This window comes from Aotus nancymaae, unplaced genomic scaffold (assembly GCF_030222135.1).
Source record: "Aotus nancymaae isolate 86718 unplaced genomic scaffold, 86718_ANA_hifiasm-v0.15.2.pri h1tg000008l, whole genome shotgun sequence".
NCBI classification, from domain to species: domain Eukaryota; kingdom Metazoa; phylum Chordata; class Mammalia; order Primates; family Aotidae; genus Aotus; species Aotus nancymaae.
This window is the reverse complement of record NW_026988419.1, coordinates 1,772,867-1,800,840: the sequence shown is the minus strand read 5'-3', so window position 1 is coordinate 1,800,840 and position 27,974 is coordinate 1,772,867. Positions and strand designations below refer to the sequence as shown.

General features: G+C 40.0%; 1 protein-coding gene across 6 annotated transcripts in view; it reads left to right on the top strand.

The window, feature by feature from the left end:
* Positions 1-27,974, top strand: part of GIGYF2 (GRB10 interacting GYF protein 2) — a 156,244-nt gene that overhangs the window by 113,983 nt on the left and 14,287 nt on the right. For 5 of the 6 annotated variants that reach the window (XM_012434097.2, XM_012434100.2, XM_012434099.2 and 2 more), the window contains 5 exons: positions 2,344-2,444; positions 3,512-3,673; positions 6,439-6,597; positions 19,349-19,585; positions 26,339-26,461. In XM_012434097.2, the coding sequence (XP_012289520.2) occupies positions 2,344-2,444; positions 3,512-3,673; positions 6,439-6,597; positions 19,349-19,585; positions 26,339-26,461 (782 nt within the window). Of the gene's footprint in view, positions 1-2,343; positions 2,445-3,511; positions 3,674-6,438; positions 6,598-8,465; positions 9,305-19,348; positions 19,586-26,338; positions 26,462-27,974 lie in introns of those variants that run through there. The other variant, XM_064372885.1, reaches the window with a different exon arrangement.

The window sequence follows — 27,974 nt, the reverse complement described above, 5'->3', positions numbered from 1 at the left end:
AGGTCTAAATACCTGTAGAGGTGGATAGTTTGATCCATGGTTAGTCCTTTCAAGAGATCATAGTTGGTGTTGAGATCCCCAAGAACTATATGTCTTGATGGAGTTTGTCTAGAGCTGTTGAGCCATTCAGGTCATGCTTCTATTGTTTACATTGACCTTGCAGATTATGGCAGAAGGATGGTTGCTCATTAACTTTCCATGCTGTTTGTACCTTATTTTCTCTTGGTAGCCATTTATAGTTAGAATATTAAGAATACAGGCCGGGCGCGGTGGCTCAAGCCTGTAATCCCAGCACTTTGGGAGGCCGAGGCGGGTGGATCACGAGGTCAAGAGATCGAGACCATCCTGGTCAACATGGTGAAACCCCGTCTCTACTAAAAATACATAAAATTAGCTGGGCACGGTGGTGCGTGCCTGTAATCCCAGCTATTCAGGAGGCTGAGGCAGGAGAATTGCCTGAACCCAGGAGGCAGAGGTTGCGGTGAGCCGAGATCGCGCCATTGCACTCCAGCCTGGGTAATGAGCGAAACTCCGTCTCAAAAAAAAAAAAAAAAAAAAAAGAATACAGGTTGAGCACCATTCCCTAATCCAAAATCCTCCAAAATCTAAAACTTTTTGAGCACTGACATGATTTCACGAGTGGAAGTTTTGTTTTGTTTTGTTTTTGTTTTTGAGACAGAGTCTCACTGTTGCCCAGGCTGGAGTCCAGTCGCACAGTTGCGGCTCACTGTAACCTCTGCCTCCTGGGTTCAAGAGATTCTCCTGCCTCAGCCTCCCGAGTAGCTGGGATTACAGGTGCCCACCACCATGCCTAATTTTTGTATTTTTAAAAGAGATGGGGTTTCACCACATTGGCCAGGCTGGTCTCAAACTCCTGGCCTCAAGTGGTCTGCCTGCCTCGGCCTCCCAAAGTGCTAGGATTACAGGCACAAGACATGGCACCCAGCCCACGAGTGGACAATTTTACACCTAAATACTTAACACAAACATTTTGTTCATGCCCCAAATTATTAAAAATGTTGCATAGGTCAGGTGCAGTGGCTCACGCCTGTAATCCCAGCACTTTGGGAGGCTGAGGCAGGTGGATCACAAGGTCAGGAGTTCGAGACCAGTCTGAACAACATCGTGAAACCCTGTCTCTACTAAAAATATAAAAAATTAGCCGGGTGTGGTGGCACGTGCCTATTATCCCAGCTACTCAGGAGGCTGAGGCAGGAGAACCGCTTAAACCCAGGAGGCAGAGGTTGCAGTGAGCCAAGATTGTGGCACTCCACTCCAGCCTGGGTGACAAAGAGAGATTCTGTCTCCAAAAAAAAAAAAGATTACATAAAGGTACCATCAGGCTATAGGCTATGTCTATAAAGTATTTATGAATGATTAATGAATTTTTTTTTAAACTTGGCTCCCATCCCAAAGATAGCTCATTATGTATATGCAGATATTTCAAAATCTGAAAAAAATCCAAAATTTGAAATGCTTTTAGTCTCAAGGCATTTTGCATAATGGATACTCAATCTGCATTCTCCAGTATTTTGGAAACTTTTAAATACTCTATTAAACAATTTATTTCTTTGGGTTTGTATGCAGTCAAAGCCCTTTACAAATAGTCTGGTTTTATACAAACAATATTTGATAGTTTATAAATAGACTATGATAGGAATGTAGAAAATAGAGAATGCTGAAAAGTGATACCAGCAAACTTCATTGGCAATAGGAAAATGAACTCAGAAGCCATTATGTGTTTACTTCCAAATGTGATCTTGCAGTGCCTTTCAGGTTAGCAGGACCAGATCTCATTTGTGAGACCTGCCTAGCTTTCCAGAGGCCTCTGCAGCTCCAGCTGTAATGATTACTTGCAATCTGTCTTTATTGAGATGAAATTCACTTAACCCAAAATTAACCATTTTTTAAAGTGAACAGTTCAGTGGCATTCACAATGTTGTGTAACCACCTACTTCTCTCTAGTTGGTGTGCAGTAAGAGGCTGAATGGTTATTAGAAATCTGTGGGCTTTGGAATCTCATACACTGGGATTTAAATCCTGACATGGCTGCATGCTTTCCATGTGCCCTTGGGAGTGTTAGAAACTACTTCTGACTTACATGGCTTTGTGAGGATGAGGTTAATTTTGTAATAAATGTCTGGTACTTCATTCTAGATATGTTAAAGGATATTCATAGAAGCTAGAGTCCATTCACAGTTCAGTCTACTTAGAAGCAAAACAGATTATGTTTGGTAGAGCTCATTTAGGCACAGGGAAGCAGCTCTTTTCATGATTCCTATGGATGTGTTACCATGTGTGTAAGCTCTGTCATCCCTGTTTCTTTCTTTTGTTGTCTTACAGTTTGGGAAGGTGGCAGTGTATGGGATCTTCCTCTGGATACCACGACACCAGGCCCTGCCCTAGAACAACTTCAGCAGCTAGAGAAGGCCAAAGCTGCAAAGGTCTGAAACTCATTCTTCTACAGCAGTGCATTGCCATCTTGCTGCGGGACATAAACATTGCTGTTTATTCATCTCTCTAGTTAGCTAGCTATACTTTTTACTTTCACTTTACTGCAGCTTAGCTGGTATAAGTGCATTTGTATTGTATCTTTATTGTACCCTCTTCTCTCAAAAAAATTTCAAAATAGAATTTAAATTACTATGTTTGGATTGGTTAGTTGGCATATTGATGATTATAGGCACAAATATATTTTAGTTACATTATTTATGGTATGAACATTTGTTATAAATAAGAAGACTGTGAGAAAATATCCACTACATTATGGATGAGACTCCTGATATGTGGCTTGAGTTCTCCCATTGAATCTTTATAGTGGTGTTTGTTTATGTTTCTTAGTATCCTCAGACATACCAGCCAAAAAGCCCAACAGTAACATTAGATCGTGAGTTCCATTCAGTTTTTGGAAGAGCTAAATCTTAAATTTCGGTTTTAGTACTTGCCAGAAAAGAATGTCTACCTCAATTACTTAATGTCATTGTAATGATTTAAGTTCTCATGCCTACAAGAGAGTGTTGTTACTGTTTTAGACTCAATGCAGTCTTAATCCCCTGAGGGACTGACAGTCTCCTTAGAGTGCCCAGAATGTGGAAAGGTTCATTCAACATTGCTATTAAGACATTATAGCCACACTGTTAAATGTTCAATCAGAAAATTCTATGTGGTATAATGGTAACGTGGAATGTGGAGGCAAGTACAGGTGAGAGGAAAGTGTATTCAGTTGCGACGAGCATAAAATTCTTCTAATTACTGTGATATGTCACAGCTTAGCGTTCTTACAGTGTGTTCATGTTGTAGCATATATCAGAATTTCCTTCCTTTTAAAGGTTGAATAATATTAATATTCCATTGTATGTATATACCATATTTTGTTTGTCTGTTGATCTGTTGGATCACCCAGTTGTAGTACAGTACAAGTAACTGATTGAATGGATAATACTAATCAGTCCTTTGGGAGTGTTCCTGTGCTTGGTTTCCATTTTCTAAGAGTACTCTTGTGTCATCACAGCTAGAGCAAGAGAGAAGAGAGGCAGAAATGAGGGCAAAACGGGAAGAGGAAGAGCGAAAGAGGCAAGAAGAACTCCGAAGACAACAAGAGGAAATTCTTCGGCGACAGCAGGAAGAAGAAAGGAAAAGGCGAGAGGAAGAAGAACTTGCCCGAAGGAAACAGGTATGTCTTTGGGAACTCTGACCATAGGATAGTGCTTGATGAAGTCCACAGGATTGGGGTTAGAACCTTAGAAGACTCATTCACCTTGGAAAGAATCTCTGTTTTCCACCAACACCCACTTAGGGATATTCTTCAGTCCTAGTAAACCACTGGAATTTATTTTCTTTGCATATTTCCTAGGGTTTTATAAATGAGTTAGATTTCAGAAGTTCTGTCCTTGTGGCTAAAAACAATGAGAAAAGTAACTGATGTGCAGCATTAAATGTCAAATTCTGAAAGCTACCTGGACTTTAAGAAAATTGTGCTAACATAGACATAAAATTTACCATTTTAAATGTACTTTCAGTGGTAAGTATATTCATTCACATTGCTGTGCAGCCCTCACAAACATGTCTAGAACTTCTCCAACTTTGCAAACTGAAACTGCATACCCATTAAACAAGGAGCCCCACTTTCTCCATCCCATAGCTCCTAGTAAGCACCATTCTTCTTTCTGTATCTGTGAATTCAATTCCTTATGTAAGTAGAATTATACAATGTTTGTCCTTCTGTGATGGACTTATTTCATTTTAGTTTTATTCATGTTGTAGCATATATCAGAATTTCCTTTGTGAAGGTTGAATAATATTACATTGTGTGTTTATCCATTCCTATTTTGTTTATCCATTTCTCTGTTGATGGACATTTAGATGACTTCCACGTTTTGGCTCTTGTTAATAATGCTGCTGTAAACATGGGTATATAGATACCTGTTTGAGTCCTTGCTTTCAACTCAAATTTTGTGTATACACCTAGAAGTGGAATTGCTGGATCATATGGTAATTCTCTTATTTTTTTGAGGAATTGCCAGATTATTTCCAACAGCAGCTACTCCACTTTACATTCCTGCTGGCAATGCACAGCAGTTTCAGTGTCTCCACGTTCTCACCAACACTTTGTTGTTGTTGTTTGTTTTTGTTTATTTCTCTTTGATAATGGCTTTTTAAATGGGTATGAAGTGGTATTTCATTGTAGTTTTGATTTCCGTTTCCCTAATAATTAGTGTTGTTGAGCATCTTTTCACATGCTTATTGACCATTCAGACGTACTTTTAAAAAGTATCTTTGACTAAGACCTCTGCCTTCTCTTTATTCTTTCCCTTAATGAATCTCTTCTCTCTATTTTAATGACTAGTGTTTCAAAATGGGGAGCAAAAAAAAAAAAAAAAAAACTCTACACATATATTTGCTTTATAACATTTTCCGCTATATAGCTGAGCAAAAACCAGAAAGATAAGACAAATTTTATTTTTCCCCTAGAAAACAGGTTTTCATCTGAAGAAATTTAGACAGAAATCATCTAGCAATAATTTCAAATGTAATCATGTTTGTGTATGATGTGAGATGAGGGTCTGATTTCATTCTTCTGCCTGTGAATATCCAGTTTTCTCACCACAATTTATTAAAGAGACTATTCTTTCTCCATTTTCCCCATTGTGTGTTTCAGGCATCTGTGTAAAAAATCAATTGAGTGTAAATGTGTGGATTTATTTCTGGGCTTTGTATTCTCTCTTTGCTTTCTTCTTTTTTTTTTTTTTTTTTTTTTTTTTTTGGAGGCAATCTTACTCTGTCGCCCAGGCTGGAGGTATTTATCATTTGTACTTGTTTTATAACCCTCCTTTTGACATTAATGAATTATGTCATCTTTCCATGTCAAATATATATCTAAAAATTTACATTATAAAAATTTACATCATATTTGCTAGCTGTATAAAAATTCACTTTATAAGTAAATTATAGTAAGTTAATCAGTTCCCTATTGTTGGACATGTGCGTTGTTTCCAGTTCGTCTGTTAGATAAGTGTTTGAATGAAAGCGTTGTAGATAAGTGTTGTTGCTGTCTTTGCTTAAGGATTTATAACCAGGGAAGTGTAACATTTTTAATGTTTTTTGGTCTTTTTGTGTGTGTGTGAGGGGAGTTCACTGTTAATGTGCTTGGCTCATTTTCCATTGGGCCTTTCCTAGACTCCAGTTGAAAGGATCCACACTCTTAATAGCCCCATGGTCTAGCCTTTACCACTTGCTTCCTACTTGTTGGCCCCAAGAGGTGCTCTGTGAAAAACAAAAAAGATCCATGCTGAGATGTAGTTAGAACTACTGTTAATTCTTAGAATCACACTACACCGTAGCATATAGAGGCTCCAAGGAATATTGCAGTAAAGAAGTATGTTTAATTCTGTGTTGCTCAGTTTTCTATGAGTGATCTCAAAAATGGGACCTCTTTGTGTGTAATACTTAATAGTATTGGTGGGATTTTTGATCTTCAAAACATGTTCTGGGACACATGGCTTTTACTCAGTACTTCTGACTGGGAGAACTTATCTTACCCAAAATTGTTGATGGCTGTGTTGATTTGCCTTCTCGATGCCTTAAGTTCCCAATTGATTAAAAAATAGGGATTAACGATGCCAGTAGAGAAACCAAAGGTTTAATTCTAATGTAGCTCTTTCTAGGGTTAATCAGTAAATTATTAGCTAACATAGAAACCAAGATAGACTTACAGTGTATTGTAATTTAACTACTAATATTTTAAATTCAGTTTTCTTTTTATTGTAATGTGTTCTATTCCCCAACTTACATGTATAATTTTTACTCCAGATCCTGATTATATACTTGTATATTTACTTTTTTATAGGTTCTTAGCAGCACATAGCCTATTCAAATATGACATAATAAATTGATTGATAGACCTGAGTCCCTCCCACACCCTCCGTCTTTTGTCCTTAGGAAGAGGCTCTGCGTCGCCAGCGGGAGCAAGAAATTGCATTAAGGCGACAGCAAGAAGAAGAAGAAAGACAGCAGCAAGAAGAAGCTCTTAGAAGATTGGAAGAAAGGAGAAGAGAAGAGGAAGAAAGGCGGAAGCAGGAAGAATTGTTACGCAAACAGGTGACCAGATGGTTTTCTCTACTAATTGTTCCTTTGAAGCTGGGAATTAGTGATTTAGAAAATATTAGGACATTAAGATAGCCTATGTAAAATTTTTTCAGGTTGCTAAAAATTACCAAAAGAAACCTAACTGGCTCTTATTACTTCTGTCTAAATTTCTTCAAATGAAAACCTATTTTCTTGAGGAAAAATAAAAAATTGTCTTATCTTTCTGGTTTTTGCTTAGCTATATAGTGGAAATGTTGTAAAATAAGTGTGTTTTTTTAAGCCAGTTTGAAAGTTAAAATAAGCAGAATAGTGCAACATAAATCACCCAACAATAATTTCTGACGTCATGATTTTTGTGTATGGTGTGAGATGAGGCTCTGATACCATTCTGCCTATGGATATCTAGTTTTCCCATCAACATTTATTAAAGAGACTGTTCTTTCCCCGTTGTGTGTTTTTGGCATCTGTGTCAATGAGTATAAATGTGTGGATTTATTTCTGGGCTTTATAGTCTCTCTTTGCTCTTTTTTTTGAAAATCAAGAGCCTCACTCTGTTGCCCAGGCTGGAGTGCAGTGGCGCAATCTTGGCTGACTACAGCCTCTGCCTCCCCAGCTCAAGCAATTTTTGTGTCTCAGCCTCCTGGGACTACAGGCATGTGTCGCCACATCTGGCTGATTTTTTTGTATTTTTAGTAGAGACGGAGTTTTGCCATATTGGCCAGGCTGATCTCAACTCCTGGCCTCAGATGATTTGCCTGCCTCAGCCTCCCAAAAGTGCTGGGATTACAGGTGTGTCTTTTTGCTTTCTTGACTGTATTCTTTGAAACACGTAATTTTTTCATTTTGATCATGTCCAATTTATCATTTAATTAAATTAGTTAATTTATCTACTTATTTTAAGACAACTGTTAAGATGAAGTCTCACTCTGTTGCCCAGGCTCTGGAGTACAGTGGTGCAGTCTTGGCTCACTGCAGCCTCTGCCTCCCAGGTTTAGGCAATTCTTCCGCCTCAGCCTCCCGAGTAGCTGGGACTACAGGCATGTGCTGCCATGCCTGGCTGATTTTTGTATTTTTGATAGAGACGGGGTTTTACCATGTTGGCCAGGCTGGTCTTGAACTCCTGACCTCAGATGATCACCCGCCTCGGCCTCCCAAAGTGCTGGGGTACAGGTGTGATTCCTCACACCTGGCCAATAATGTCCAATTTATCTATTTTTTTTTTTAACAAGTTGTATACTTTTAGCTCTTTCAGGTTTACATTCTTTATATTCTCAGTACATGTTCTTTGTTAGGTAAATGTTGTGTGTACTTTCCTCCAGGCTATAGCTTGTCTATTTATTTTCCTAGGGGCATCTTTTGATAAGCAGAGATTTTTAATTTTGATGAAATCCTATTAAATTTGTCTTTTATTATTAGTGGGTTTTTTTTTCCTCTCTATATAAGAAATATTTGCCCACCTACAGATTATTAAAATATCTCCTGTTTTTTTTTTTAAGCTTTGTAGTTTTGGTTTTACAAATAGTTTGAATTATTTTTTCTGTACGATGTGAGGTATGGGTTGTTCCAGTGCCAGTTTTCCAATAGCCTTTACTTTTTCTATTGAATTTTTGATGCTTTTGTCAAAGTCAATTGTATAACTATGGTTTGTTTTTTTAATGGACTCTTCCCTTCTGTTCCACTGGTAAGTTTGCCTGCCTTTAAATGAGTACGCACTGATTTGATTACTATTACAGCTTTGTAGTAACTAGAAGTCAATCAGTATGTCTTCCAGCTTTGCTTTTTTATTCAAGCCTGCTTGACTAAGATCTTTTGCCTTCCTGTTAAAATGTAAAATTATCTAGCAGTTCGGCGGTCCCGCGATCTGTCTCTTGCTTCAACAGTGTTTGGACGGAACAGATCCCGGGGACTCTTTCTTCCAGCCTCCGACTGCCCTCCAATTTCCTCTCCACTTGCAACCTCCGGGGCCATCGTCTCGGTCATCTCCTGCTTCTGGGAACCTGCTAATACCGTTTTTGTGGTTAGCTCCTTTTTGCCCACCAACCATGAGCTCCCAGATTCGTCAGAATTATTCCACTGATGTGGAGGCAGCCATCAACCACCTGGTCAATGTGTACCTGCAGGCCTCCTACACCTACCTCTCTCTGGGCTACTATTTCGGCTGCGATGATGTGGCTCTGGAAGGCATGAGCCACTTCTTCTGCAAATTGGCCGAGGAGAAGCGCGAGGGCTACGAGCGTCTCCTGAAGATGCAAAACCAGCCTGGCGGCCGCGCGTTCTTTCAGAACATCAAAAAGCCGGCTCAAGATGAGTGGAGTAAAACCCTGGATGCCATGGAAGCCGCCATGGCCCTGGAGAAAAATCTGAACCAGGCCCTTTTGGATCTTCATGCCCTGGGTTCTGCCCGCACAGACCCCCATCTCTGTGACTTCCTGGAGAGTCACTTCCTAGATGAGGAAGTGAAAATCATCAAGAAGATGGGTGACCACCTGACCAACCTCTGCAGGCTGGCCGGCCCAGAGGCTGGGCTGGGCAAGTATCTCTTTGAAAGGCTCACTCTTAAGCACAACTAAGAGCCTACTGAGCCCAGCAACTTATGAAGAGCCTTTGCAAAATAATAGGACATCTGCCTAAGCCTCTCCCTCCAGCCACTAGGCAGCTTTCTAACTACCCTAACAAGTCTTGGACCAAATGGAAATAAAGCTATTTGAAGCAAAAAAAAAAAATTTTTTTTTAACTATCTTCTTAATCTCTATATAAGTAAAAGCCTACTGTGATTATGATTTGGATTGTGTGGAATCTATAAATTGAGGAGAATTTGTATTTTAAGATATATTGAGTCTTCCAGGCAATGAACATGGTATATTTTTCCATTTATTTATGTTTTCCTAGTTTTTTTTCTCACTACCATTTTGTTTTCATTATACGGGTTATGTACATCTTTAAAAATTTGATTTTTTTATAGTATAAATGGAATTTTATAAGTTTATTTTTCATTTCTATATAGAAATATAATTGATTTTAATATACTGATCTTATATCCTGAGACCTTGTGAATCTCAGCTTACTACCTCTAATAGTATTTTTGTTGATTCCTTAGGATTTTCTATGGAATCTTATTGATAAATAGGAACAGTTTTAATTATTCCTTTTCATCCTTGGAAAGAAATGGTTAAAATGGATAATGGACAGCCTTATTTCCAGTATTAGGGAGAAAATGTCCAGTATTTCACTATTAAATATGTTGATAGCTTTTCATAAGTATCTGTTATCCAACTGAAGAAGTTTCTTTCAACTCCTAGTTTACTGAAAGTTTTTCCATGAATAGATATTGAGGTTGTAAAATGCTTTATCTGCATTGGTTGATGATCATTTAGTTTTCTCATTCTGTTCGTATGGTGAATTATACTATTAATAACTGAATTTTGAAGGTTAAGTAAGCCAACTTTGTGTTCCTGGATTACCACCCTACTTTTGTTAAGAATATTTGCATCTGTGTTCATGAGGAAGAGATAGGTTTATAATTTTCTTTCTCTTCTCCTTTCTTTTTTTTTTTTTTTTTAAGATGGTCTCACCCTGTCATCCAGGCTGCAGTGCAGTGGCACAGTCTCAGCTCACTATAGCCTTGACCTCCCATGCTCAATCAAGCCTCCCACCTCAGCTGCCTTAGTAGCTTGGGCCTCAGGCACATGCCACCATGCCTGGCTCATTTTTTAAATTTTTTGTAGCGATATGGGTTCTTGCTGTGTTTCCTAGGCTGATCTTGAATTCCTGGGCTCAAGCAGCCCTCCTGTCTTGGCCTCCCAAAGTGGTAGGATGACAGGAGTGAGCCGCCATGCCTGGCCTATAATTTTCTTACAATGCTTTTGTTCCATTTTGGTGTCAGGTTTATGCTGGCCTCTTAAATTGAAATGTGATACTTTTTATTGTTTTCTGAAAAAGTTTGTATAAGATTAGAATTATTTCCAAAGTTTGTATAAGAATGGAATTATTTCTTCATTGAGTACAGCATATTTTATTGTGCTTCACTTTCTTGTGCTTTGCATGTATTTTATTTTTTACAAATTGAAGGACTTGTGGCAGCCCTGCATTGAGCAAGTCTGTTGGCCACAGTGTGTGCTCACTTTGTGTAACATTTTGGTAATTCTTACAATGTTTCAGGTTTTTTTTTTTGTTTTTTTTTTTTGAGACGGAATTTCGCTCTTGATACCCAGGCTGGAGCGCAATGGCGCGATCTCGGCTCACCGCAATCTCCGCCTCCTGGGTTCAGGCAATTCTCCTGCCTCAGCCTCCTGAGTAGCTGGGATTACAGGCACGCGCCACCGTGTCCAGCTAATTTTTTGTATTAGTAGAGACGGGGTTTCACCATGTTGACCAGGATGGTCTCGATCTCCTGACCTCGTGATCCACCCGCCTCGGCCTCCCAAAGTGCTGGGATTACAGGCTTGAGCCACCGCGCCCGGCCTGTTTCAGGTTTTTTTTGCTATTATATCTGTTATAAGTGACATAATAGTAAAAAAAAAAGTAATGTATTAAAAACTGTGACATGTAATTAAAGCGATCTGTGATAAGTGATTTTTGACATCACTATTGAAATTGTGGAGTGCTATGAATTGTACCCACATAATACAGCAAACTTAATCCATACCTATTGTGAATGCTCTGACTATTCTACTAACTGGCTATTCCCTGTCTCTCTTCTTCTCCTTGGACCTCCCTATTCACTGAGACACAACATTATTGAAATTAGGCCAGTTAATAACTCTACAATGGCCACTAAGAGTTCAAGTGAAAGGAAGAGTCACATGTCTCACTTTAAACTGATTGCTAGAAATGATTAAGCTTAGTGAGGATGGCATGTCAGAAGCTGACAACATAGGCCAAAGGCCAGGCCCCCCTGTTCCAGTTAGCTAAGTTGTAAATGCAAGGGAAAAGTTCTTGAACGAAATTAACAGTGCTACTCCAGTGAACACGTGAGTGACAAGAAAGCCAAACAGCCTTATTGCTGATATGGAGATAGTTTTAGTGGTCCAAATAGAAGATCAGACCAGCTGTAATGTTCCCTTAAGCCAAAGCCTAATCCAGAACAAGGCCTTAAAACTCTCTTCAATTCTGTGAAAGCTGAGAGAGGTGACAAAGCTAAAGAAGAAAAGTTTGAAGCTAGCAGTGGCTGGTTCATGAAGTTTAAGGAAAGAAACCATTTCAATAACGTTAAAAAGTGTAAGGTGAAGCAGCTAGTACTGATGCAGAAGCTGTAGCAAGTTATCCAGAAGCTCTACTTAAGATCCTTGGTGAAGGTGGCTGCACTAAGCAACAGATGTTAAGTGTAGAGGAAACAGCCTTCTAATAGAAGAAGATACTATCTAGGACTTGCATAGGTAGAGAGGAGAAGTTAGTGCCTGGCTTCAAAGCTTCAGAGGACAGGCTTACTCTCTTGTTAGGGGCTAATGCAGCTGGTGACTTTAAGTTGAAGCCAGTGCTCATTTATCATTCTGAAAATCCTAGGACCCTTAAGAATTATACTAAATCTACTCTCCCTGTGCTGTATACATGGAAGAGCAAAGTCTGGATGACAGCACATCAGTTTACAGTGTGGTATACTGAATATTTTAAACCCACTGTTGAGACCTACTGCTCTTTTCAAAATATTACTGCTCATTGACAATGCACCTAGTCATCCAAGAGCTTTGATGGCGATGTACATGGAGATTAATGTTGTTTTCATCCCTGCCAACACAACATTTATTCTGCAGCATATCAATCAAGGATTAATTTTGATGTTCAAGTGTCATTATTTAAGAAATACATTTCATAATGCTCTGGGTACTATGGGTAGTGATTCGTCTGATGGATATGGGCAAAGTAAATTGAAAACCTTCTGGAAAGGATTCACCATTCCAGATGCCATTAAAGAACATTAGTGATTCATGAGAGGAGGTCAAAATGTCAACATTAACAGGAATTTGGAAAAAGTTGATTCCCACCCTCATGGATGACTGTGAGGGGTTCAAGACTTCAGTGGAGAAAGTAACTGCAGATGTGGTGGAAATAACAAGAGAACTAGAATCAGAAGTAGAGCCTGAAGATGTGACTGAATTGCTATAACCTCATGGTAAAATGTGAATGTGCAAAGAAAGTGGTTTCTTAAAATGGAATCTACACCTGGTGAATATGCTGCGAACATTGTTGAAATGACAAAAAAGGATTTAGAATATTATATAAACTTAGTTGACAGTGGCAGGGTTTGAGAAATTGACTCCAATTTTGAAAATAGTTCTACTCTAGATAAAATGCTATCAAACAGCATCACATACTTCAGATAAATCTTTCACAGAAATTAGAGTCAATGCAGTCAGTGTAGCAAAAATCAATCAATCAATGCAGCAAACTTCACTGATGTCTTATTTTAAGAAATTGCTGCAGCTATTCCAGGCTTCAGCAACCACCACCCTGATCAGTCAGCAGCCATCAACATCGAGGCAAGACCATCAGAATATGACTCTCTGAAAGCTCAGATAATTGTTGCATTTTTTAAGCAACAGATTTTCAATGTAGGTGAAACAGCCTTCTAAAAAAGAAGCTATCAACTAGGACTTTCATAGCTAGAGAGGAGAAGTCAGTGCCTGGCTTCAAAGCCTGAAAGGACAGGCTGACTCTCTTGTTAGGGGCTAATGTAGCTGGTGACTAAGTTGAAGCCAGTGCTCATCTACCATTCTGAAAATCCTAGGACCCTTAGGATTTTCAAGATATAGACATTGTTTTATTAGACATAATGCTGTTGAACACCTAATAGACTACTGTATGGTATAAACATAACTTTTATATGCACCAGGAAACCCTAAGTTTCATATGACTTGCTTTATTGCAGTCTTCATTTTATTGCAGTGGCCTGGTACTGAACCTGCAGTATCATGGAGGCACGCCTGTATTTGATAGAGTTCACCGTTGAGACCATCAGAGCATAGTGTTTTCTTTGTGGAGAGATTTTTTATAAAGTTCAGTTTCTTTGAATTGTGTGGCTAATCAGGTTGTTTTGTCTTGTTTTGTCAGTGTTTGTAATCTGTGTGCTTTTAACAAAGCTATCAAATTCAATGGCACAAATTTATTCATTGTTACTCTTTTTATGTTTGTTTGGTCTGTAACAATAGTCCTCCTTTTATTCTGCATGTTGGTAGTTTGTGTTCTGTTTATCAGTCTTTTGAAAGATTGAACAAAGAACCAACTTTTGGCTTTGTTACTTACTTATCTTTTCATTGATTCCTGCCATACTCACAGTTATTTTCTGTCTTCTACTTTGAGTTGATTTCGCTTGTCTTCTAGTTTCTTAAGACAAAAATTCAGATAATAAATTTTAAACCTTTTCTCCCTTCTAATAAATTCATGTAAAGCAATACATTTCTCTCCGAGCCCTTCTTTAATTACATGTCACAGTTTTTAATATGTTGCATTTTTATTATTTAGTTTAAAGCACTTTTGAATTTTTCTTGTAATTTCCACTTCGGCTTATGAGTTGAGAATGGGTTATTTAATTTCTAAGTATTTGGAGCCTGCCTTTTCCAGGTAATCTTTTTTTTTTTTTTTTTTTTTTTTTTGAGACAGGGTCTCACTCTGTCACTCAGGCTGGAGTGCAGTGGTATGGTCACAGCTCACTGCAGGCTTTACCTCCCTGGGCTTAGGTGATCCTCTCACCTCGGCCTCCAGAGTAGGTGGTACCACAGGTATGTGCCACCACACCTGGCTAATTTTTGTATTTTTTATAGACATGGGATTTCACCATGTTGCCCAGGATGGTCTTGAACTCCTGGGCTCAAGCAATCAGACCACTTTGGCCTCCCAAAGTGCTGGGATTATAGGCATGAACCATGGTGCCTAGCCCCTTACTTACATTTAGTTCTAACTTAATTATGTTGTAATCAGAGAACATAATCTGTAGGATCCCAATTTTTAAAAATGTATTGACCTTTTTTTTTTTGGTTCAGTATATGGTCTGTCTCTGTGAATTATTTTATGTGCATTTGTGGGATATATATATATATTTTTTGCCCAGGTCTCACTCTGTTGCCCACAGTGAAGTGCAGTGGTATGATCATAGCTCACTGCAGCCTAGAACTTCTTGGTTGAAGCTATCTCCTACCTTAGCCTCCAGAGTAGCTGCAACTACAAGCATATACCACCATGCCTCACCAATTAAAAAAAAAAATTTATAGTCAGGGTCTTGGCTGGTCCAATCGTAGTGGGTTATCAGAACTTATTAGCATTATTAGTTGTCACTGAAGTTAGTATACACATCCCCACTGCTAAATTTGACTTATTTTTATAAAAGGAAAAAAAATTCAAAATATGTAGAGTGTATAGAGATGGGGTCTTGCTATATTGCCCAGGCTGGACTTGAATTACTGGCCTCAAACAATCCTCCTGCCTTGGCCTCCCAAAGTGCCAGAATTATTGGTAGGAGCTACCACACCTGGCCTCCTACATTTGAAGAGGATATATATTTCTCAATTATTGAGTATAGTGTTTCATGAATGATAATTAGGTCAGGGTGGTTGATAGCATCAGTATTTTATATTGTTACTTAATTTTTACCTAGTTGTTATATTGATTCCTGAGAGAGATGCTAACATTTTTTAAAAATTAGCCATGCATTTGCATCTTAATGAACCAGATGCTAAAATCTGAAACTACAGTTTTTGATTTGTTCATTTCTCCCTTTAGATGTTAGTATTTGCTCTTGTGTTTCGAGGATCTGTTATTATTTGCATATATAGTTATATAGTTCTGTCTTCTTGGTAAAGCTTTTATTGTTAGGAAATGTTCCTGTTTACCTCTGATTGTATTTCTTGTCTTAAAGTCTATTAAATTGATGTTAAGGTTGCCTTAACATCATTCTAGTTGTCTTTGGTGTTTTCATGGTATATATTTTTCCCTTACTCCATTTTTGTGTATATCTGATTATTTTTATAATTTAAAAAAATTATATAATGAACATTCTGAATGGTAGGTTATGAGATTATACGTTCTGGTTTGTCCCTTTAAAGAGGGAGTTTAGTTCTGGCTGGCATTTACCTTGGTGAATTCGATCTTCACCATTGTGCCCCACTCATGGTAGAGCAGCAGAAATATCTAATCTCTCCCCTTTGCTGGTGAATGGGGGAGTGCCCTTAGGTGAAATATAAATAAAAATCCTACTTTTTGTTTGTTTGTTTGTTTGTTTTGGGATGGAGTCTCACTTTGTTGCCAGGCCAAAGTGCAGTGGCTCGATCTCAGCTCACTGCAGCCTCCGCCTCCTGGGTTCAAGTGATTCTTCTGCCTCATCCTCCCAAGTAGCTGGGATTACAGGCACATGCCAACATGCCCAGCTAATTTTTTGTATTTTTAGTAGAGGTGGGGTTTTACCATGTTGGCCAGGATGGTCTCTATCTCTTGACTTTGTGATTCACCCGCCTCAGCCTCCCAAAGTGCTGGGATTACAGGCATGAGCCACTGTGCCCGGCCACATGTATTTTTTTAAAGGTATGCTTTTTTGATTAATAGACAGTTGGCGGGGAAGGAAAGTAGACTCTTCTTTGATTTCTCTCTAGTGTTTGTTTGTTTTTATTGACAGCGTCTCACTCTGTCGGCCAGGCTGGAGTACAGTGGTATGATCATAACTCACTACAGCCTTGAACTCCTGGGCTCAGGTGATCCTCCTGTCTCAGCCTCTCAAGTAGCTGGGACTACAGGCACATGCCCCATGCATAGCTAATTTCTACTTTATTTTTTTGGAGACAGGGATCTCACTGTATTATTGCCCAGTCTGATCTCAAATTCCTAGCCTCATGTGATCCCCTTGCCTCAGCTTCCTTAGTAGGTGGGATTATAGGCAGAAGCCACTGGGCCTGGCTCAGTATATCTGTTCTTTTTTTCGTTTTTAGTTCTTTCATATTTTGTTCAGCTTTTATAATTACATGTGGGACAGGTGGTCCAACCATGGTACTCTGTCATTACAAGAAACTGGAACCCCCAAATCATTTTATTTTAATGTTAAAGAACATAGATTTTTTTTTATTGGTAGATTTTATTTTTAGATGAGTGTTAGACTTTCAGAGAAACTGGGAATATAATACACAGAGCTTTCATATTTCCCCTTGCTTACAGTTTCCCCTGATGTTAATATCTTACATGAGTATGATACATTTGTTACAACTAATAAACCAGTACTGATCCATTATTATTAAACATCCATTGTTTATTGAGATTTTTAAAGATTTTCCCTAATGTCCTTTTTCTGTTCCAGGATTCCATTCAGAATATCACATTAGCTGGGCACAGTGGCTCTCACTTGTAATCCCCACGACTCAGGAGGCTGAGGCAGGAGGATCACTTGAGGCCAGGAGTTCGAGAACATTCTGAGCAACATAGCGAGACCCTGTTTCTACAAAAAAATAATAATGATAATAACTTGTAAAAAAGAGACTATCATATTGCATTTAGCTGTCATGTCTCTTTAGGCCCTTCTTGGCTACGACAGTTTCTTGTCTTTCCTTGTTTTTGATGACTTCGTCAGTTTTAAGAAATAATATTATAGGGTACCCCTTGATTGGAATTTATCTGAAGTTTTTCTCATGAATAGACTGGATTATGGGTATTTGGGTGGGAGATCACAGAGGCAAAGTGGTATTTTCATCACATCAAATCAAGAGGTACATATTGCCAACGTGGTTTGGGACTGCTGATGTAGACCTTGATCATTTGGCTGAAGTAGTGTTTGTCAGGTTTCTCCACTCTAAGTCACTTTCCCTCTTACTACTGTAAGTAGTACTGTAAGTCAGTACGATACTGTCTCTTTGGAAGTCACTCTGTGCAGTCCACACTTAAGAATGTAGAGTTTTGCTTACTTTTGCCTGCATTCTAAATTGAAATTTTTTTTCAGAAACCTGAATTCTATTAGAGATAGATAGCTTCCAAGTTAGATTGTGTGTTGATTCATTCTTTGGTTTATTCATTTAACAGTTAACATGTTTAGTTAATGTACTGTATGCCAGTTATTGTGCCTGTTTTCTGGTGGAGTGTAAGACAATTAGGAAATCGTTTCTGTCCTCAAGAAGCACAGCCTATGTATGTGATGAATATACAAGAAGTAAGCATCATCATTAGGATACTTTCAGCTCCAAAATCAAAATACCCACCTAAGATGGCTTAAATAGTAAATGACATTGTTGCCTTACACTTTAAGAGGTCTGTCCATTAGCCTGTTATACACTTGCTTCAGTGAATGGCATTAAGGATTTACGGCCTTTGCATACTCTCTTCTCTACCATTTCCTGGTGTGTTGACTTTTGAGTTCAGATATTTTACATCGTGGTTAAGAGTTTTGGATATCACACTGTGTGCAACCTGTATCCAAATAGGGAATGGCCTTTCTCTCATGCTTTCTTCCTTTTATCTGGGAAGAATTTCTTCCTTAGAGGTCTCCCAGTAGACATCTCTTTGACCCTAATTGGATCACTTGGCTACCCCCTAGTTACACTGGAAGCTTAAAAGCAAAATCTGACATTTTAAACCTCTCACGTGGCAGGAGGCTTTGTCTGCAAGGAAGAAGCCTGACAAAGGCAGTGGTTGTTGGATACGTAGAAACAGTAGCTGCCACAGGTGGACTAGAAGCAAGTAGATAAAGACAGGGTATAGTTGACCTTAATTAAAAGGCAAAGGTAAAGTCTACCTCCCAAAGGCTAGGTGAGTCTCTGAGTGGCTGACTTCTGTCTGACCGAAGACCGACGTTTTAGAGTATGAAGTAGAGGAATGTGATATGGATAAGACAAAGCATTACAGGCACAGCAGGCAGACTGCAAAGGTGAAGGGAATTTCTTAACAGTGAAATGAGTTTTGGAGAGCACAATGGAATGCTTTTGAGGGAAGGAAGCAGAAGGAAAATGAGCCCTGGTGAGGGCAAAGGTAGTAGGTGGTGGAGGATTGGTTGAGGAGAGATGTTCTGAAGGGCCCATGGCCTACAAGGGGCAAGAGCCAGGGATGGAATTCAGTGGTCTTGGAAACTTGCTTTGGTTCCAGAACTGGCTGATGCTGTCATGGCAGTCAGCATCCTTATAGGATGTTGGTAGCTCTTAGTGCTCAGCACCCTGAAAGGCTTGCTCACCTCAAATGTTGGAGCAGCTTCCAGGAGACTTGCCTGCAGTTGATGGTGAGCTGCTTCAAGATTAGAGGTTTCACCACACATGTTTAAAGTGGCAGTCCTTTAGTAAAAAATTCATCCTGTAAGCATGCCAGGCCTTTGTGGCTACTATAAGTTATTTTAAAAGAAAAGTTACAGGCCGGGTGCGGTGGCTCACGCCTGTAATCCCAGCACTTTGGGAGGCCAAGGCGGGTGGATCACGAGGTCAAGAGATCGAGACCATCCTGGTCAACAAGGTGAAACCCCATCTCTACTAAAAATACAAAAATTAGCTGGGTATGGTGGTGCGCGCCTGTACTCTCAGCTACTCGGGAGGCTGAGGCAGGAGAATTGCTTGAACCCAGGAGGCGGAGGTTGCAGTGAGCCGAGATCGTGCCATTGCACTCCAGTCTGGGTAACAACAGCGAAACTCCATCTCAAAAAAAAAAAAAAAAAAAAAAAAAAAGAAAAGTTACTTCTACCTTGCATCATCATAAACAGAGTTTCTGCTTTCTCTATCATTTCTATAGCCATTTGACAGAAGCCTTCAAAAGTGAGTCAGATTTTTCCTCCCACAGTTAATAAATTTTTTCTCTCTTTAATTTTCCTTCTGGAAAGGAAGAGGAGGCTGCAAAATGGGCTCGGGAAGAAGAAGAAACCCAGCGTCGATTAGAGGAGAACCGGCTGCGAATGGAAGAGGAGGCAGCCAGACTCCGGCATGAGGAGGAGGAACGGAAGAGGAAGGAGCTGGAGGTTCAGCGGCAGAAGGAGTTAATGCGCCAGAGGCAGCAGCAGCAAGAGGCTCTCCGGAGGTTGCAGCAGCAGCAGCAGCAGCAGCAGCTGGCACAGATGAAGGTAAAGCCCTGGGCATCACCCTTAGGAGCTCTTTGCTAACCTTTTTTAGTTAGGTGGGTGCTGGCTGTACCAGTAGCAGTAAAACTGTACTTTCTTTTTTTTTTAATATTAAGATATTTTAAATTATTTGTTTTTGAGACTGGGTCCTACTCCCGTTGCCCAGGATGGAGTGTAGTGGCGCGATCTCGGTTCACTGTAACCTCGACTTCCTGGGCAGCTCATGTGATCCTCCCACTTCAGCCTCCTCAGTAGTGGAGACTACAGGCGCACGTCACCATGTCCGGCTAGTTTTTTATATTTTCAGTAGAGATGGTGTTTCACCATGTTGCCCAGGCTGGTCTTGAACTTCTGGGATCATCAACAAGATATATAATGCACATACTTTGTATTAGGCATTTAAATGAGTGAACAAGAGGATAGGACATGAGCAGCAATGTAGGCAAAACAAGTAAATCTGTTTGGTTTGTAAATTTAATGTGGCTCAGTAAACACTGGAGTGTGTATTCCATACCAGTTCAGCACTGCTGAGACAAAGATAAATGAAACAAGGCAGTTGCCCCCAGAGAGTTCACAAAAATACAGGCACATAAACATTCGGATGTGTAAATGGGAACTAGAATATAGGGCTTGAAACAGAGTTGGCCGTGGGCATTCATTGAAAGTTACATTAAGAGGTGATATACACAAAATGTTGTTTTAAAGAGGATTCAAAGCATTTTTTTTTTTTTTTAAATAAGGAGAAAGTGAATACTGGGAGCCCAGTTAAGAGGCTATGTTGGTGATGGTATGAATGAACAGGGGAGACCAGCAGGAGGGAGCTGGCCTGATAACAGTCAGCAAGACTTAATAACTCTCTGGAGCTGAGGGAGGAAGGCAGAAGCTGGGGTGCCTCCTAGAGTAAGTTTCAGTGACTGAGAAGATAGTAGAACTGTTGATGAAATTGGAGTAATTGGGAAGGGAGGAGCAGATTTATGGCAGGTTCTGCATACCTTCATGCTGGATCTGCAGTGAGCAGTAAGGTTTAGTGTCCCCTGTCTTCAAGGAGCTCACAGGGTAGACATCTAAACAGGAAAGTAGAATATAGTGTGGTGAGGGTAGTGGGAGAGGTGGCATGGAGTCAGTCATTCTCAGAGTTCGGTCACTTGGGAACTTACTAGACATGCAGATTCCCACCCCAGGCCTATTGAATCAGAACCTCTAGGGGTGGAACTGAGCAATCTTGTATTTAAACAAACCCTGCAAGGGATGTTGCTCCCTAAAACATGAGAACCACTATCCGTCTGGGAAGTTTGGAAAGGCTTCTTGGAAAAAAAGGTAACTTCCAAACTGAGTCTGGCTTTCAACATTTTTACTATGACATGTCTGTTTGTGGAACTCCTTGTGTTTAATCTACTCAGAATTGATGGTTCTTCCTGGATTTGTAGATTAATGTTTTTCCATAAACTGGAGAAATTTTTAGTCATTATTTCTTCAATTGTATGTTCTGTTCCTTTCTCTCTCTCCTTCAGACACTTGAGTAATGCTTATGCTTCATGTACCTAATGGTGTCTCATTTCTCTAAGGCTCTCTTTAATTTTCTTCATGTTTTTCTCTCTGTTCTTTGATTGTGCAATTTGTATTGATCTTTCTTTCTTTCTTTTGCCAGTTCAGATATACTGTAGTGTACCTCTAGTGATTTTTTTTAATTAAAAATTTTTTACATATATTTAGGGCATACAAGTGTAGGTTTCTTAATTGCATATATTGCATGGTGATGAAGGCTGGGCTTTTCATATACTTATCTCCTAAATAGTGAGCATTATACCCAGTAGGTGATTCTTCAACCCTTACTTACCTCCTGTTCTCCCACCTTTTGGGGTCTCTAGTGTCCTTTATTCCACTTTGTATGCCTATATGTAGCCATTGTTCAGCCCCCACTTATAAGTGAGAACATGCAGTATTTGACTTTCTGTTTCCGAGTTATTTTACTTAGGATGGTAGCCTCCAGTTCCATCTGTGTTGCTGTGAAAGACATGATTTCGTTCTTTGTGACTGGTAGCATTCCATGCTTTATATAAACACCACATTTTCTTTATCTAGTCCTCCATTGATGGACAGAGTTTTTGATTTCAGTTATTATACTTTTGTAGTCTAGAATTTCCTTTTGGTTTTTTAAAAAATAACATCTATCTCTTTATCAGTATTCTTTATTCGGTGTGACACTGTCATCATACCTTCCTTTACTACTTTAGTCATAGCTTCCGTAGGTTCTCTGAGCAACTTTTGTAAATCTGACATCTTCACTCTCACAGGCAGTTTTTGTTGCCTGCTTTTTTCCCCAGTGTATGGGTTATACTTTCTTGTTTCTTGCATGTCTCATAATTTTTTATTGGCATCTGGACTTTTTGATAATGTCTTGTAGCAACTCTGAGTATCTCCACCCGCCCCTCGTAGCATGATCTTCTTACTTGTTTATTTGTTTTGTGACTGGATGGATTATTTTAGTGGCGTCTAACTCCCTCCTCCACCCCCTGACCATGTGAAGCCTTTTGCCCATGTTGGGGTACAGCATTGGGTGTACCCAGGGTGACTCTGAGGTGACAGTGGATTTAGCAGGGCTCTCTTTGACTGTCTTTTCCACACTCAGCTGTTTTACTGTACTTACTGCTAGCCGAACTCTGTTGTTCTTAACCCTTTTCCCATTTGCCCTGAGAATATCCTTGGAGGTACATGCAGTTGCTGCGCTGACCTCAAGATAACTCTCGGATTACAGTCCTAACCTTACCCCTAAGTGCTTTTCAGCGAATTACATCAAAACAGCATTGATGCAATTGCGACAACTTGTTGGAACAGAAAACAGATGCCAAATTATCTGGAAAAAAAACCTGCGAGTTATCTCTGGGTAAACGCTGCAACTGCACGCACTGCCAGCAAATATTATTGGGGCAAATGGGAAATGGATGGGTGTAGTGGCTCATGCCTGTAATCCCAGTACTTTGGGAGGCGGAGACAGGTGGATTGCTTGAGTTCAGGAATTCAGGACCAGCCTAGGCAACATGGTGAAACTCTATCTCTACAAAAGAAAAAAAAAATACAAAATATTATCCAGGCATGGTGATGCGTGCCTGTGGTCCTAGCTACCCAGGAGGCTAAGGTGGGAAGATTGCTTGAGCCTGGGAGGTGGAGGTGGGTGACAGTGAGATTCCATCTCCCACCCCCCACCCCCCAAAAAAAATGTGCCCCAGGGCATACATTGACAGACTGATCCAGTTAAATTCAGGCTTCTTTGAAGAAATAGTTCTTGAAGTCTATATGTAAGATTTGTTCTGACTCCAGGGGGGATTCCTTCCAGTTTTCTTTAGTTCTCTCAGATAAGGTAGCAGCCTCCTACAGTTTAGCCTGTATCTCCTATGAATCTACCAGTCTCCTCCCAATTGCCTTTTATCCCATCTTCTGTTTCTGAAAGCACTATTAGTATCTGTTGCAAATGAAATCAGTTCCTTTGGGAAGAAACCTAAAGCTCTCTGTTTTCTGCCTGTTTCCTACACTCCTAGCCTCAGACAAAAGTCTCTCAGTCAGCTCTGGAAGTGGGCACAGTGGTCTGCTTTCCTCTAACATTTGCTGAAGGGTGTGCAGAATAGTAGCCTCAGGTCTTCTTGGCTTGCCTCTCCTGGTGGCTTGGTCCAGCCAGCTGCATTGGCGATCTGTGCCCTAGTGTTGGTGTTGCTGTGGTCAACAGAGTTTCCATCCTACCAGTGGGGCTGGGCACAAGAAGAGAGCCTCCAGATCTATTGCACTTGTTTGGAACTTAGCCTTTGTCACAGGTAACTGTCATCAGGGTGAGACACACTGATGTGCTTTTTCCAGGAAGAAATCCTGCTGACTGGTGGCTGATGGGAGAAGGGAGCCATGTCTTGACTGTACCAGTCTAGAGTGGAGTTTCTGTCTCATTAAGCTGGAAGGAGAGAAGGAGAGAATAGGTCTTGGTTTAAGTATCACCAGCTCTTGCTGTTCTTACTGAGTTTTAGCAAATATTCTTGAATAAACTTTTTTTTGAAATTTGCTGTATACCCTTAGGAGTATTTCCAGAAACTTTATTTATTTATTTATTTTTGAGACTTCATTTATATATTTAAGACTTTATTTTTTTTGAGGGTCTGGCTCTGTCACCCAGTCTGGAGTGCAGTGACACCATATCAGCTCACTGCAATCTTCACCTCCTGAGTTCAAGGACTCACCCTCACAAGTAGCTGGATTACAGGTGTGTGCCACCACACCCAGCTACTTTTTTTGTACTTTTAGTAGGGATGGGGTTTTGCCATGTTTGCCAGGCTGATCTCAAACTCTTGACTTCAAATGATCCGCCGCCTGGGCCTCCCAAGTGCTGGGATAACAAGTGTGAGCCACTGCTCCCAGCCAGAGATTTAAAATTATTATTTAAAAAATGATCTTTGGCTGGGCACAGTGGCTCACGCCTATAATCCCATCACTTTGGGAGACCAAGGCAGGCAGATCATGAGGTCAGGCGTTCGAGACCAGCCTGACCAACATGGTGAAGCCCCGTCTCTACTAAAATTACAAAATTAGTGGGACATTGTGGCGGGCACCTGTAATCCCAACTACCTGGGAGGCTGAGGCAGGAGAATCACTTGAACCCGGGAGGCGGAGGTTGCAGTAAGCTGAGATCACACCATTGCACTCCAGCCTGGATGACAGAGCGAGACTCTGTCTCACAAAAAGAAAAAAAAAAAAACAAAAACAGATCTTTACTAGTTTTGCCAGGGAGCAGGTCCACGCAGCTCCTCGTGCTGTCGTCACCCGACAGTGAAACACAGTTATTTCTTAAAGCAAAACCAGTGTTGAAATGTAAGATAGCAATGTCAGGGCAGAACAAAAAGAGTATAGTTTTAAAAATCAACCAAGGATATTAGGGAGTATTAGGCATTCAGGAGTCACAGAATGTGCTAAATTTTCTATTTGCTTTTGATTTGGCAAAGGTTTGTTCTGAGAAGGATGATTGACACACTGCAGTTCTCTGAGTGGGCGTTATAGGGTGTTGATTGGGCTGGTAAGTGTCACGTGGCAATGTTGAAAGAGCTCTGGGATATTATTTTCTATGTACGATACCAAAGACTTCAGGAAAAGTCTTTGGTCTGCAGTTACCCTAGAGAGCAGACTTATGGAATATAGACTATATATTTGTGTGTATATATACCTAGAGAGATTGTGTATATGTATATGTGTATATATATGCATATGTATGTATGTGTATAGATAGAGAAATTGAGAGTTGGTCCAGGGAGGAGAGAGAGAATAAATATATTTTGGCACAGCAATAGAAAGATTCTCAGAGGTGCCTATGAGGATAGTTGGCCATTTCTGAAGGCATTGCCTCTATTCCCAGTGCTGGTTGAGGTCTGCTGAAGCAGGCTGGAGATTATTTCCTGGTTACAGTGAAGTGACATGTCTACTGTGATTTTAGACAGCATCAGTGGTTACTGGCTGCATCAGAATGATTAAAATATGCTGATTCTCCTGCCTTCCTTTCTGATCTTCTGGTATGGTAGGCCAGGGCTATCGGTCCCTTCAGGCTATGCTGCGGGTTTGAGATCTACTGCCTTACTTGATCTTAATGGTGCCTTCAAATGAGTCATTTCCTATGTAGAAAAAATTAATTTTGTTCAGTTTTGCCTGTCAACACCTCCCTACCCAGTCTTTGTTAGCTTCCCTCTGCATCCTCTACTCCCCCGGGGCAGGTGCATTTTTTGAGAGAACTGTTGTTATCTGTCATATTAGCCAAAAAATGTTGAGGGTTGATTATGTTTAGTAGTGTTAAAGACATTCATTTGAAGAGCTATTTGACAATATCAGTGATGGTTTAAACTATTTATACCTTTTATCCTGTAAGTATCCACTCTTACAGATGTCTACTGTAGGTCCATTCTTTTGGGAGACTATTTGGCATTTTACTTGTTTTGATCTATGTTCCTGTATTATTTTTATTAAATATATTTTGTAAGTCTGGTTAGGTTTCTTTTTTATTGTGTTTGCTTGTTTGATGCCTCAGTATTAAAAGTGTATGTTTTTCTGGCCACAAGGAGCAAGGGATTCTCTGAGAATAACCAGGCTTTGAGAATATTGAAATATTCAGGACCCAGAAATTTATACTCGTTATTTTAGTCAATAATCTTAAGGTATAGGAAGAATAAAATTATTGATTAAAAGCAGCTTACTGCTCATGACTAGAAGCTGCAGCCTGGTTAACAGTGACTCCTTTTCATAAAGGCTGATCAAGGACTATGCCAGCATCTCTCATGAGCTGCCTCCCATGGTGCTACCCTCAGAAATCGTGTCCTTAAGCCTTTCACTGGACAGCAGCGGATCAGGTCCTTTGTTGCTTTTGTCAGTTAAAAAATTCTTAAGCCAAGTTAGTGATTCTTTTGTTTACTCCTCTATATATCTTATATATTGCTGTATATGTCAGTACGAGATGTAACAAACTTGTCACCAAGTGGTAGATCAAATATAAGTGTATATGTGTATTATAAGTTGCTTTAAAATTAACCTAGGTTTGGAGCAGTGACAACTTAAGCAAAAGAAGCTAACTGAGAGGATGGTAAGTAAAAGCAATGAGGAAGGAAATTTGAATTGAATGTGGTAAATGGAGTTGAACGAAATGCAGATATTCTGGCTGTACATAATGCATTATTGCTTCTTTGTATTCTGTACACATTTCCTCATGAACTTTTCTGCCTTCCTTTTTTTTTTTTTTAGCTTCCCTCTTCTTCAACGTGGGGCCAGCAGTCCAATACAACAGCATGTCAGTCCCAGGCCACCCTGTCGTTGGCTGAAATCCAAAAACTTGAAGAAGAACGAGAACGGCAGCTTCGAGAGGAGGTAAAATTTTCAAGTAAAAGGGATCTAGTCAAGCAGTGTTCTGGAATGTCTAGCGTGATTATGGGTTAGTGGTCCTAGTGTGTGCCACCATGTCTGGCTTATGTTTAAAAATTTTTTTGTAGGGACGGATCTTACTGCATTACCCAGGCTGGCCTCAAACTCCTGAGCTCATGCGATCCTCCCACCTTGGCCTCCCAAAGTGTTGGGATTACAGGCATGGGCCACTGTGCCCTTCCCTTTTTATCATTTCTATGGGGCATCTTCTCAATTTTACCTCTGGTCCTTCTATTGGGCTTCTCCCAGCTTCTCTCCTTAGAGACAGGGTCTTGCTTTCTCACCCAGGCTAGAGGCTAGAGTGCAGTGGCGTGATGGTAGCTCACTGTAACCTTGAACTCCTGAGCTCATGTGATTCTCCTGCCTAGGCTTCCCAAAATGTTGAATATTACAGGCATGAGCCACTGTACCCAGCCCTGCTGAGCTTTTAACATAAGCTATCTTATATTAATGTCTGTGAGTCCTTATTTTGTTCTTTAAGTATTTTTTATAGCCTTTCATTCTTCTTTCATTGAATGTACCACCTTACCTCTCTAAGGATATTAATACTTACTGATAGCTTCTTAAAAAGCCAACTCCTATTTTCCCATTGTCTTATATCTATTTCTGCTGAATTTTGTATTTTTGTTTGTTTTGGTCTTTGGCTTTTATCTTAGAAGTTTGTGTCAAATGTTTGGTAATTCTAGGCTGTTTGTTTATAAATAAGGCACTCAAAAGCCGATTGGAGGTTCTGGTATGTACAGCACCTTGGTGGGCTTTCCCATAATAGTTTCTGACTGAGTTGTTCTTTTGGAGACTTCCACCCCTAAACCCCTAGTTTGTTGGCACCTACCTATAGGTGTGTTCTCTTGTGCTGGTTGGCTTTGCCATAGGATAATGTGCCAGTCTGGTTTGGCTTCTCCAGACAGGGAATGTTCAGTTTTCTACTGTGGTGAAGGAGAGAGAATTGTCTGACTGCATAGAGTACAGGAGGCAATCTGGAGCCTTACTGCTTTTTTTTTTTATAGACTTTCAGCCAGTCTTCCTCTGTTTGAGAGACTCAGCACCTCCAGTTCCTGAGCTTTCTGTATGAATCTGCCTGTTTCTGAACTCCTTTAGGGTTCTCATTATTTATCTGCTTTCAGATTTTAAAAAAATCTATTCTGTTTTCTTTGTCCTTATGGGTTTATGCTGTGTATATATACAATCTGTCATTTTGATGGAGGCTTTGGGAAGTAAACATGTGTTTCATTTCTATGCTTAACCAAAGGCCTTCTTAATTTTTAAGAAATAATTCTGAGGCCAGGCACAGTGGCTCTTACCTGTAATCCCAGCACTTTGGGAAGCCGAGGCAGGTGGATTGCTTGAGGCCAGGAGTTCGAAACCAGCCTGGCCAATATAGTGAAACCTCGTCTCTACTAAAAGTACAAAAAAATTAGCCAGGCATGGCTTGAACCTGGGAGGCGAGGTGGCAATGAGC